At 39.8% G+C, this 14,312-nt stretch overlaps 1 protein-coding gene across 2 annotated transcripts in view; it reads right to left on the bottom strand.

The window, feature by feature from the left end:
* Nucleotides 1–14,312, bottom strand: part of MID2 (midline 2) — a 98,416-nt gene that overhangs the window by 69,494 nt on the left and 14,610 nt on the right. Inside the window, exon 2 of one of the 2 annotated variants that reach the window (XM_011958734.1) lies at nucleotides 12,296–13,011. In XM_011958734.1, coding sequence (XP_011814124.1) covers nucleotides 12,296–12,955 — 660 coding nt within the window. In that variant the 5' untranslated portion in view covers nucleotides 12,956–13,011. Of the gene's footprint in view, nucleotides 1–12,295; nucleotides 13,012–14,312 lie in introns of those variants that run through there. The other variant, XM_011958735.1, reaches the window with a different exon arrangement.

Genomic DNA, 14,312 nt, shown 5'->3' with positions numbered 1-14,312 from the left:
AATCTAGCATTGTATCTCACAGCTTTCCTTCTTGGCACCAAGGCTTCACCCACAAGAGAGGCAGGGCTTCAAAATGCAAGGCCTGACTGTATCAAGAGAGGACATCAGCCAGGCACGGTGGGTCATGCCTGTAATCCCAGCACTTTGGGAGGCCGAGGTGGGCAGATCGCTTGACCCCAGGGGTTCAAGACCAGCTTGGATAACATAACAAAACCCCATCTCAACAAAAAATGCAAAATTTAGCTGGGTGTGGTGGCGGGCACCTACAGTTCCAGTGACTCAGGAGGCTAAGGTGGGAGGATCACTTGACCCCAGGAGGCGGAGGTTACAGTGAGCCAGGGGTCACACCACTGCACTCCAGCCTGGGTGAAAGAGCGAGACCCTATCTCAATAAATACATAATAAATAAATAAATAAACAAATATTTTAAAAAGAGAGGATATCCATTGCTTATCATCGTTTACTGGTACATAGATTCTTTCAGGTACATATTAGGAGTACTTTGTAGATCTGTTGAATATAACGTTGTTACAACAGTAGTGGGAATTCTAGCATGTTTTCAGTTGAGCAAGCTACTGTTTCCCATTCCTTATGTGAAAAACAGAGTATCATTTCCCTCTAGATTAATCATGAGCTTTTTTATTTCTCCCCAATCCGAAGCCTTTCAGCCCTGGTAGCTGCTTTTCCTCTAAGACTAACCCCAATATCTACTTCTCTCTCACCCACTATCCCAATACCCCATAAAGTCTGTTCCAAATGTAATACCCCAACTTATTGGCCCTCATTCTGCTAGCATACCTTCCCTCAGTCATGTTAAGTGCTACACTGCTATCTCCATGGTTCCTATGTTTTGTAGTTCAAAGTTCATGCTTTTGAAAAAGTGGATGGGGGGATGTGGGGGAGAGAGGGAACATGAAGGAAAAGAAGGGATTTGTGTACTTGGCCCCTTTCCTATCTGCTAAGTACCTGTAGCTCCTTAATATCTTTGGCACTGTTCCCATGAATAGATGGATATATTCACATAGATGCATGTGTTTGCAGGCTGGGTAGTGTGATTTCACATTTTCTCAAACTGGATTATGAGGACCAACTGAACCCTTGCTTCCCTTCCTGCCAGGTCTCTCTTGGCTTCCTTGGCTTTATTCCCATGGAAGTAATTTTTCACCATTTATTCTATTTTTCTTGTATTGGGGCACAGTGTCTCCCCTGACCTCCTTTAATCCCACTACCATCTCAATCTTTGGTCTTCTTGGCAAAGAAAAGGGGAAGGAAGAAGAAAACAGGAAGCAATCATTGATTTGGACATGATCTCTAAGCTAAATTGATGTCAGAGGAATAAAAGAAGTGGCAGTTTAGAAATTTAATACAAAAATGTATTGAACACCTACTCTATTCAAGGTACAGTGACTTCACAGATAAAGAGGAAGTAAAATTAAGATGAGCCTTGAAGGACGAACAGAATTTTAATAGACAGAGATGCATGGGAGCAGGATGTTCCAGGAACAAGGAATGTAATGAGCAAAAGTACAAAGAAATAAGGCCGTGAGCAGTGGGTGGCTCGTACCTGTAATCCCAGCACTTTGGGAGGCCAAGGTGGGTGGATCACCTGAGGTCAGGAGTTTGAGACCAGCCTGGCCAACATGGTGAAACCTTATCTCTACCAAAAATACAAAATTAGCCAGGCATGGTGGTGGACACATGTAATCTCAGCTACTCGGGAGGCTGAGGCAGAGAATCACTTGAACCCTGGAGGCAGAGGTTGCAGTGAACCAAGATCATGCTATTGCACTTCAACCTGGGCAAAAAGAGCAAAATTCTGTCTCAAAAAAATAATAAATAAATAAAAAGTATAAAGAAATAAAATATATGGCATATTCAGGGAATTGTAGTTTCGTTTGGCTAGAACAGAGGGTAGAAAGAGAGTAGTGGGGGACTTAGCTGGAAATGGAGACCAAAGTCTTGTTATAAAGGTCTTACGTGCCTAGATTAAGAGTTTGTAGTTTTGTTTATTTGTTTGTTTTTGTTGTTGTTGTTGTTTGCACTGAGGACTTACCAAAAGCTGTTGAGCAAGGTAATGGCATAATCAGGGCTGCATTTAGGAGATTAACCTAGAAGCAATATGTGGGGCAGACTGAAATAGGAAAGCCCGGGGCAGGAGGGGGAGGAGGGACACTGGTTAGAAGAAGGCTGCAATATTCAAGGCCATAGGGTAATGCAAGTCTGGGCCAAACTGAGCATAATTGAAAGAAATGTGTTTCAAGAAAGGATTTGTCACTGTCAAATATGCAGAGAATGCAAGAAATATGAGGATTGATAAAAGGCAGCCGGATTTGGTAATTAGAGGTCACAGATGACCTTTTGAAAAGGTGTTTCAGTAGGGCTTTGGAAGGAATTGTGAAATCCTGAGGTTAGAGTATGGTGTGGTGACAAATTAGAGACTGCAAGTCTAGACTCCTCTTCAAAAGTTTGGCCATAAGGTGAATATAATAACTCTGTAGTGTGATGAAACGGTCTAGCTTGAGTTAGACAGTGGGAATTGGTAGTGAACCCAGTTGATGATTTTCTCTAGCAGTGGCCCAAATTCTTATCAATGGGAATTCCACGTATCCCAAATGAATATATTGATATATTCAGCAAATATAATGTAGATCGATGAATGCCAAGCAAATGCAATATTAGAAATTTGTGTTTCCAACTGTAATGCATTTCCATTCAAACATGGGATGATTCCATGAGGGTAATGTTTTTAACAAATACCTCAACCTGTTGCAACACTGGTCATGAAACTGATATCTCATAAATAATTCACAGTACAGAGCAGGACTAAAATCCCTGCTATGTGTTCCTCTTTTGTGGCCCAGAACTGAGACTCGCGGCTTCTATGAAGCCACTGAAAACAAAAATTATGGCTGAACACATAATTTGGGGTCTGGTTAGACTATGCGCCTTGAGTTACCATCACAAAATTATGGCAAATGGTTAGTTTGCTTTGCCCCCTAGCAATTTGCAGAATGCCAGCACTTGTTAACAACACAGAGCTAGAACTGACAAGATGACTCTAATTTCAACCTTACTTCATTAATATGAAAATGCTTTGAAAAATAAATCTTTGGCTAATGAAAACACCATCTGTTGATGGCTTTTTGCCACTGTTTTCTTACAATATGAGACATAATTTGAGGAAAACGTCGAACATTTACTTACTCATTTCCTATTCATTTACAAGGAATTAAAGCCTCCTCTCAAATTGGAATTTATTCTCAATAATGAATATATGCAAAGGGAAGCAGAGAATTGAAGCGATTATGCAATCTAAGGAAGTCACTCTTTCCTTATCATGTCTAGCACTGACGAATCATTTAGAACAAAAAATTCTGGGCCACTCTAGGTTTGAATAATTTGATTGATTTGGCCAAATAATTATCTTGTCTGTACTCTGGTTGAGTAAACAAAGAGGGTGTGTGTGTGTGTGTGTGTGTGTGTGTGTATGTGTGTGTCTAAAATCTCTTTATATAAAAGTAAACATGTCTCTTCGTTGTTGTTCAGTTTTGAAATATTGGTTTGTTTTGCTCTGCTCTTGTGCAATGTGGTTAAGGACTGGGCCAGGTTCTTTATTTCAAGCCCAGTTAGTGCAATTTTCTCAGGACAGTTGAACTCTGACAGCAAGAGAGTCAAAGTGGCAGGGCAGATCGGAATGGAGATATCTGCTGGTAGGAAACAGGACAGGAGGTTGGCAGCCAGGGGGCAGGATGAAGCTCCCATTTCCTGCTGCAAGAGGTTACCCCTGGGTCTTTGTGTGCTTCCCTTTTGTGGGTGTTACAGAAGCCTTTTTAGTTTATGAAACTGTGAGACCTTCTTCACCTCCAGATGACTACATCATGCTAGCTCACACAAAATTGTAAATGTGTCTAAACAGCCAAAGTAAGGGAAAGATTTGGCTGATTTGCATAACAGATTTTAAAAGGCTTCAGTTAGCTAAATTGGCAGTCTACACTGATTCCATTTTTACCCAAGTTTTACTTCGTTTGTGTTGTATGGATTAGGCCTCTTTGTGCTCTCTTATTCCCTTCCCAAAGAGGAAAATGTTTTGCCATCTGAGAAAGCTGGGCACAGGCTATTCTTCTTCCAGACAGCATCCCATTAACAGAAATGGTTTCTTCAACTCTCTCAAATAATTGCTGGGGTTTTTTTTTTTTTTTCACTTCTCTAGACACAGATTATTTCAGGTAACTTTCTCATTGGCTCCCTCAAGAAATCTAGCCATACATCAAAACACCACCTCTTTATTAAAGCGAGGTAGATTACCCCATTATGGCACAAACTGGACCATGATCTCCCTTTGTCATACTCCATGAAGGCATATGTATTCACACATATATGAGCACACCTACACACATCAACCTGACACAATAAGTACTGAAGCCTAAAAGGCGGTGTAATCTGTATTAGTTCTATTGAAACATATAATTTCCATTGAAACATGGCACTGTCATAGAACGTCTGTATTCTCTCTTGCTGTCTAAAAGGTACAAGGGAAATATTATCTAAACCTAGAGAAGACCCTGACTGCTTTTATGTGGGAATTGAAACTTGGAGTGAGCATAGGAAGGGGAGAAGTGAAATAGGGCAGAAAGGCCAATTCACCCCAAACCTGAGTTTTCCTGATTGACAGGAGACAACTTCATCTTTAAAAATAATCTGAGCCAGTAGCCCCATTACTATTCTTTGACATGCTCTTTTTTGACATCCTGTCTATACACCGACATTTTCAGCTCTTCCAAAAGCCAGAAGCCAGAATCTTCACATGCTTTTAGGGTCACAGTCTGCTTTCTTTTTTTAACTGCTTGTCTTAAAATACTTACTTTGCTTTTGCTTCAGTCTGTCACTTTATATATCAATTGCATATGGCCTCCCAACAACAGAACACGCCATCTGGTTCACAAACTGAAGCCCACACCCTTATGCCAAAATTTATTCTTCCCCCAAACATTTATTTGCTGTTGTATAGATACAGGCTATGTCTCAGAATGAGATGGTGATATACTGGATGTATATCACATAGGTCTACTCTACTTAAGGTTTGTTACAGAATAACCTGACCCCCAAGCCAGGTGAAACACTTGCCATCTTTTCAAAAGGCTCTGCGATTGTCCAGCCAAGATCCACACCTCCCCCATTCCCCTTATCAGAAATGCTACCCAAACCTTCCCATATTCTTTTCTTTCCCCCATCTTCAGGTGCATAGCATGATTACATCTCTAGCTCAAATTCATACATTATTATTTGGACATTCTAAAAGCAAACCTGTACTAAAAACTTAAATCTAGTGTTTATTTTGATAACACTCAGACTAGTGAGCCAGAGTCAACTCTACTTTCCTGGAGGACTCAGGGTTGTATTCCACTTACACTATTCCTCTTCACTTCCTGCCTGTCATACACATCCCCCTCTTTCTCTTTCAACTGCTATTCCTTCATGCCTAACTTCTAGACCATGAGTGCTCTGCAAGGCTCAATCCTTGACCTTTGCTCAGCTCACTACTGCGTGGCTCTATCACCATGCTGAGGATTCCCAAATCTATTTCTCCAGAGCTAATCTTTCAGCCACTGGGAAAGCCTAAATTTTAACCCCTTCTAGGACACTTACCCTTTCAGTTCTGAGAGATCCCCATACTCTCTGTCCTCCAGATGTTTCAACAAACTCTTTTCTCCTGACTAGGGCACTCCCCTTCTCTGCCCCAACTCCTGTCCCCTAACAGGGCGTTCAAAAACTCACCCAAATTCTATCTTGCTATTCCTCCTAAGCTCTGTAACAGCCCCTGTTCTTCTACTGTCATTGCACTTATCACACCATCTCGTAACTGTGTCCTTAATTATCTGCCTCCCCACACTAACCTGAGAGCTCCATCAGGGCTGAGACTGTGCTTTCTTAATCACTGTAACCCTAACACCTATCCTGGTGCCTGCCATCTAATAGATGTTCAAGAAATGTTTGATGAATGAATGATTGTTAAATGATCCACAATCACATCAAACTCAAATCTAAAGTCAGAGCATCCCAAAAAAACTGCCATCCCTTCCTAATTTCATTTTTGTCCTCCTCAATACCACCATCCTTCAAGACATCTCCACCTCAAAAGTCCTTTTTAATTCATTCTCTTCATTGTGCATAATCACCATAGTCATTCACCAAGTTTGGTCAATTTTTTCTGCATGGACTATCTCCAGTTTGGCCCTTCTTCTCCAACAAATTCACTCATGATTCCCTGTTTTTGAGCTCAATGATATCCTTTCCCTGACCCCTCCACTGTGCTTCAGAGCATCTTGTGCAAACCTCTGTCATGGCACCTACCATACTGAATTGGAATTTCCCACTTGTTTATCTCCCCTACTAAGCTCAAAGTAGCTTTAGAACTGGGATTGTGCCTTATTTCCTGTGTCCCAGCTCCTACCACAGTGGTCAAAGTGTTTAGTAAACAAAATGAATGTTCATTAATTGTTTGTTAAATGAATGAATGAATCCCTAGCCTAAATCCCTGATGCTACGGTTTAAGTTATTGTCAGTTCTAGCTTCGTGTGAGACAAAGAATAAGGTATTACCTCATTATATCAACCTTTCATGAACTTGAAGGCCATTATCACATTTTTAAACCTCACTTCTTTGGGTTCAGTAATTCTTGTTTCCTTAATCTTTCCTCACCTATATTATATTTCTGTAATATGCTTCTTTGCCCAATAATAACAGACAGGATTTCTATCGACCCAAGAACAATCTCTGTGTCAACATTTTGCAAATTGTTCTCCAAAAGATGATTGTCAGCTCCTTTCAAGTATTGGTGAAGAGAAAACTTGAGTCAAAATAAATAACAGAAAAACAGAAACATAAGAGTACAGATAATAGGAGTATCTACTTGCTAAACTTGCTCTCAAACCAAAGAAACAATGGAAAACATCTTCCAACACAGGGTCCTGTTAATAATAAATGAGTTAAGAGACAGAGAAATCAATATAAGTCTTGCAGAGAAAAGAATAGGGGTTCAAATGAGTCTTAGTGCACAGTTTGAGTAGAGATGAAATGTATTTTATCGTCATATACACATGAAACATGTACAGATTTATACATATTGTATGTGATGGGGAGCAAGTCTGGAACAGTTAAGAGACCACAGAGAAGGCAGATCTACAAGTAAGAATGATTTTATGAGCATGAGTTGAAGGCTGGCTTAGCTGCGAAACCTGTCAAATACTGTCCCCAACCGCATACAAACATGTTCACCACCATCACCACCAGACCTTAGAGAGCATACATCTGGTCTCAAATGTTTCATTCTTCTTATATTTAGCTACTGTGATTTAGTACCTGACTGAGAGTGAGAAACAACATTTTTCTTATCCCTCACCTACAGTAACCCACCCTGGCCTCCATTGAAAATTTTTCTTATCATGCGTATGTTTGATCTGGCTCATTTATTAGATTGCTCCTTAGCCTCAGGATGGGTTCTGCTGAGGCTCTAACTCTCCCTAGGGTGACAACAGAAAGTTTACCTTACACTCATGGCCCTCTCCTACCCAACTTATCAGAAGATTTACACACTTTCACATCTTCACATACAATGATACACATTTTATAGATATACTTTCATACACAGACACAGAGTCATTCTCAGCCACATATTTATGCAAGACTATATACACTCATATACAGCGATGCATACATGTGTATGCAAATATACTCTCAACCGAGTCTCTCAAAAATATATTTCACTTTCTTTCCCTTATATTTGTACTTATACTGGTTGAGATATAGTCATATGCCCATTAGTACATTAGTTGAGAGAGTATCTGTCTTGGCAGACAGTAGTGAGTGTCAAGTGGGTGAGTAGATAAATGACTAGGAGAAGGTGGTGACTGAGTGAGAATGGGTGGGTAGATGACATAGTGACTGAGTAGGAAGAAGGACAAGTAATCAACTGTGATAAGAGTCTAGAATATTATATTTTCCAGCCTTTTAACTCTCACTGTGGCTTTCCTTTGAACATCCTCCAAGTCTCATATCTCCCTTCTCTTTGTCTGGCAATCATTAGCTTTCTCTGTCCCAGTCTTGCTGAGAGAGAGAGAGAGAGAGAGTGTGTGTGTGTGTTTTACTTTCCCATGATAAAAGGCTTACTCCAGTGCCAGGTAATATTTTATAACAAGATCCCTGATATGTAAATGTAACTGCATTTAAGAATTATTTGTAGTAATGAATTTGTGGAAATGTAATGAGAAAAAGAAAAGGTGCTTGTTTATTCCTTTCAGGAAATTCCTCTATTCCCCCTGGTTTTCATCAGCTATATTTTTGGCAGGCTGTGGGGATGGAAATGTGAAGACATCACTCTCAAAGAGAATTATAATAATCACATCTGATTTATACAGATGTCACCATAGTGTTAGGCAGTTGGAAAATCCAGTGATCAAAACGAATAGGCACTTAAAATTAAGGACATGCCATACTTTTGCTAGCACTCTGGTTTTGAACATTGTCAGTAGTTCACAGGAGATCTTTTTTCAGACTTTCAGGGTATATATAATGGCAAGACAGATTTATATCTTCTAAGATGAGATCCAAAGCAAGCTATAGACACCGGTATATTTCCTGCAAATCCATTATGAAAACTGAATTCATTTGGATTTCTTGATCAAATACTATGTGTACTAGAAGCTAAGGAGAATACTAAAGAAATAAAAGACATTATTTCTGACCTAAAGGAGATTATGACATAGCTGTGATGTTTTGGAATGGTCTTATGGGGTTTGAATTATGCATTAAAGAATACATAGGATTTGTAAACAGGCCAAGAGAAGAACACTAGTGACAGTTAAGAATCAGAAAAGAGAATGGCATGTTTTGCAGACAGTTAGGAGACTCGCCTGGGTAGATGAAGGTAGCATGTTTTAGAGGAGTACAGGGGAAAATACATGAGCAGCACAAGAAAAAAGTTGTACGGGACTTATAATATTGAGTTGAAGTCTGTCAGCAATAGACAGTCACTGAAATTTGACTTCTTTTATGAAGCCAAAATTTATTAAAACAATAACAACAATCTTTTATAAGGATAGAAACTCATGTGATAATGAAAATTCTAAAATGTGAAGCTGTTTTATAGAAACACCCCATATATCATGAACTAAGGTATATATTGGGACTAGTGAGTGAAAAGTGAGAGGTGATGGAGAAAATAATTACTCTGATAGTACTTACTACTCTAATAACGGTCGTGAATAAAAATATTCTTTAAAATTGAATAATTAATGGAACTACTGGTAGCCTGCTGAAAGACATGTGTCCTGCATCTCAACCCTATTGGTAGACTGGACAACTAAATAAGATCATGAAACTAAACTAAGTACCCCAAGCCCTCTAATCCACTTTGAGTACATGTTAAAAAGACAGGCTAGTTTCTGGTTATTCTGACTTTTCATCTATAACATAATGGTTTGTTTATTCTTTATTGAACAAATAAATATTAGAAGCCACTAATCCTAATCAGGGAGTTTTGTATATAAAAAGTAGTTACAAATATCAACAGTGAAGTTCCAGAACCAAAAAGTAAAAATAAACACTGTATCAGCTACTGACTAGAAAACCAACCTCCTAGACACAGGGGAAGAATGATAGTATGGGGAAGAATGATAGAGTATAACTCTGTCATTCTTCCCTTTCTCCTACAGGACTCCTGTGCTTTTCTCAGGGCCAGGGCCAGGGCGAGGGGAATATACTCAGGCAGATCTCCCACAGCTCCTGCCAGCCAACTTTCTCCCTTTCTCCTTGGGGAAGAATCAAGCAGACTAAGGTGGTAATCCTAAATGATTTTCCAATCTAAAATTAACCCAAAGAAGTGAGTATATGTGACACTAAAAGTCAGACTTCGTCTCTGCTTAACATGGAGAATTAATATTCTTTTACACTTGGCACCAAACCAAAGTGACCCCACCACCCCCACAACACACACACACAAGCAGTACCTCTCTCACCCTCCCCAAAGTCCAAGACGTTCAGACAACATAACGAACCACACGGTTGGGAGTGATTCATATGTTTCCGCTCTCCATCCAAAAATGAGCAAAAATAGTTTCCACTTAATTTATAATCAGAATTTTCTGCACATTTCCTAAAATATTAAAGGGGAACTATTCAAAATCTGGCTTTCTTTCTCCAAAAATTACTGATTAGTCACAGACTAAAATGTATTTTGGTAAAATATGTCCATGTTCCATCCATCCCTGGAGATGAGGGCTATAGCTTCATGATGCCAAATATCTAATCAATCATCCAATGTTTTCATGTTTTCGGATATTTTCAAATAGCTAGTTTTCTGTAATACAAGCTTACACTAGCCAGTCTTTTTGTTATCTCAACAGTGCATATGGGCACAGATTTTTCTGTTTGGAATATTTCTCAAGGCCAATGACTTATTATAGTCCCAACACCTGCAAATATTTGGCAGAGATAGTTCTGTCCTCTTCACATCCCCCACTCTTCCTATAACCCCGCTCCTATCTTTTGCCATTATGCGGCTGTAAGTTTATACAATCTGTCCCTTCCTTGATGTCATTAATCATTTATCTATGACCATGAAATGTACAGTTGCAGGAGCATAAAGTTAAGTTTCAAATCACATTTCATGGGGAAAACTTAGATCCAAAACAAAGTGGCAGCCGGCTACAGTACAAAGGATAGTTAACTCAATCTAGAGGCTGAGTTCCAGTTCTAGCTTTCCCATTACTAATCATTTCTTTGATTTTGACCAAGTCACTTAATCTATCAAGGTCTGTTTATACAACTTTAAAGTATAGTGCTTCGACTAGACCAAGTCAAAGGCCTAACATCTTATGAGTCTAAGAACTGAAGTCAACAAGATTATTCCCCTCTGCAGCCTTGATATGAATGAGAGTATAACCTTGAGTGAAATTTAAAAAATTGAATTTTGTACACATTTATATGTATCAGATATAAATAATAACCAAAAGAGGCACAAACCATAGTCACTGTGACTACTCTCAATATTATTCGCAGCACATTACAGGACAAATATATCCTATTCTGAGTACTGCTACTCTCACCAACATTATACTTTTTACAGAAGTTACAGTAATTCATCCACAGCATGGCAGGAGGAAAATTTCCATTCCCTTCTTACCCTCCTTTTATCCTATCTGGGTCTTTCTTCTAGCTTGGCTTATGCACTTAGGTCCTATTTGGAGTGGTAATTTTACTATCCATTTAAACATTTTATTTTTCTAGATATCTGCTAAGTAGCTCCCTTCTTAAGAGAAATTATACCACATAGCAGACAAGCAATGGGAATAAAACAATTTGCTGGATTATCAGTGTAAGGTAGGAGGGCTTTTTTAAATGGGCGCTTAGACTTGTACATAAATATTATATGACACAACAACTTCAGAAAATTCTGTCCACTGAACACACATAAATGACTAGGAACTTGTAAGGCAGGAACTATAAACAAGTGCTTCAGTTTGTAGCCCACAATAGTGAGCACTGTCACAAAATTTGATAGTGGATTAAATATTTATTGCCTTCAGTTTAAATTGTTAGTTCAGACATTTAATTATCCCTCCCGATTTCGTGGTGTACTGAAATTTCTTCAGTTCTTTGTTTTGTTTTGTTTTGTTTTTAAAGACAGGCTTAGAACTAGCCCTGTGTTAAACACTTAATGGCAATTTGTAATGGCCAATGCCAAACTTTTGTTTCTTTAGTGCATGGAGTACACAAACACAAACATACGCTAATGTCCTCCACAAAAATCTCTCACCTACCTAGATACACTCAGACACCTCCACCCACCCACACCTACACAGAGACACACACTGCCTTCCCATTACCATATACCCACATATGCAAATCGGCACATATGCTAATTGTAGTACACCTACACAAGTACTCACATACTTAAAAGAAGAGGTGGAAAGATCATAGCAAAGATATATAATAAGCAATAATGTCACTGACAGAGGAGAGAGAGTGCTGTTTCCCTGGATGAACTACTGGTGTTGCAGGCCATGAGCTGACTCCCCAAAAGTTAGCCAGAAGTGTATGAATGCAAGCATGTTTATGCAACAGATGAGATAGGCTCCAGGGAGAGCTTGCAGGTGGGCAGGTTACTCCTCATGAAAACAACTTAAAGTTAATTCACTAGTCATATAGGAAAAGTTACCCATTTTATTAGAGAACTTGCTAACTGCATAACTCTATTATGAGACAAAGTTGTGTAAGAGATGTTCCCCAGATTCCTTACCTTAAGTTTCTCAAATCGATCATTCAGGGATGCGACCTGATGGTCTCGGTGACGACCCACCAGTTTGCATAAGGCACAGATCAATTGGTCATCAGATACACAGTACATGTTCACTTTCTCATTCTCGTGGTCCAGGCAGGTGATCCCTCGAAGATGTGTGTCTGGCACTGGTTCCACCAGGCGATGGCTGGTGAAAGGTTTCTTGTTCGGGTGCGTGGCCCGCAGGCAACGGTCACAGTAGGAGACCTCACAGGTGATGCATGTTTTTACTGCATCCCTTGGCGGGTCCTGCTCACAGAATTGGCAAGCAATTCGCTCACTAGACATGGCGGTGCTGGGCCTGTAAGTCCTTTCCCGGCGGCTCTCACTAGGGGAATTGGGCCCACTGACTGAAGCCTTCTGGAAGCGATCAATAATGTTCTGCAGAGTCACATTCCTCTTGAGGCCATCCAGGCCCCGGTGGTTCAGCGAGATAACATACCTGCAGGTAGGACACTGGAAAGCAGTAATGGGTTCAATGGATTCACCAGAGCTGCAGCTTGAGACCAAAATGCGATGGGCACAGCTGAAGCAGAGGCTGTGAGCACAAGGGAGCAGAAGGGGGTCTTCAAACAACTCTAGGCAGATTGGACAGGTCAATTCAGACTCCAGTGTTTCCATCTTTAGTGAAAATAATCCTCCTGAGGCATTAAGAACCACGGAGGCTGGGCTTTCACCTGCAAGGAATACAAAGCAAGAGTCATTAAGCATTTCCAAAGGAAAATGGATATAACATAATTATACACTAACCAATGGGTGCATTTACGTGCTGGATTCCCCAGGGATGCTTAAGCAATAGAAAAGCAATTTGGGAATTAATCAGGAAGACTTTCCCCCCCTTCAAACCTTGTTTTAGACAAATGCCCATGTTTATTTTCATGCACAAAGAGATAAAACTAAATGGCTACCTCTGAATCCTGATAGACTGATTAACATTACCATTCCAGCTTACAATATTTGAATGGATCATTCTCTCACATATTCTCCCCTGACATTTCTTTTCCCAGACTAAGATGAGGCTGAGACTCTGCAAAATTTCCAATCTCTATTCTCCAGTATTGTTCTCTATTTCACTTCAACGTAAACTGTAGGCCTGCTTCTATGTGACATCCAGTGTAAGGAATACAATGTCATATTTTAAAGTAACTCTGTACTTCCTGAAATGATTCCATTCTGAAAGTCTGCATAAAAAAGAGAAAGCTTTAGAAAAATGTAGCTCTTGGTGCAGGATAATAAATTTTTCCTCAGAGTGTGAACTTAAATTACTTCTTATTATCACACATGGAAATTTCTGTTCCATCCCATTCCTAGTAAACTGAGTTAGCTGAGACAAAAGATGATAGTTTTCACTTTCATCTTCTTCCCTCACCTTCAGAAACCCCTTCATTTCATCAAACTGAATGGGGAATGATTTCAAACTTTTCAACTTACTCAGTAATCGTTGCTGATCAATAATAAAGTCATATTGCCTTGTGGCTTCAGTTTGGTTTTATTAATAAACACCTGCTGAACTAGCACAAGCCTGCTAAGAAGATCACCTCCCATTTGTCTTTTCATACTTTCTAAAACATAACGGGATGCAAATCAATATCTAGATAGAAATTAGCAAAGTGCCAGAAATTTTCAGATCTGGTAACCTTCAATTAAGTGAGCATCACTGAGTAAAAGAGGTCACCCGGCCGGGAACGGTGGCTCACGCCTGTAATCCCAGCACTTTGGGAGCCTAAGGTGGGTGGATTATGAGGTCAGGAGGTCCAGACCATCTTGGCCAATATGGCGAAAGCCCGTCTCTACTAAAAATACAAAAATTAGCTGGGCATAGTGGTGCTTGTCTGTAGTCCCAGCTACTCGGGAGGCTAAGGCAGAAGAATCGCTTGAACCCAGGAGGCGGAGGTTACAGTGAGCTGAGATCATGCCACTGCACTCTAGCCTGAGTGACAGAGCAAGACTGCATCAGAAAAAAAAAAAAAAAAAAAAA

The sequence above is a fragment of the Colobus angolensis genome, unplaced genomic scaffold (genome assembly GCF_000951035.1).
Source record: "Colobus angolensis palliatus isolate OR3802 unplaced genomic scaffold, Cang.pa_1.0 Scaffold472, whole genome shotgun sequence".
NCBI lineage: Eukaryota > Metazoa > Chordata > Mammalia > Primates > Cercopithecidae > Colobus > Colobus angolensis.
This window is presented reverse-complemented; position numbering and strand designations above follow the sequence as displayed.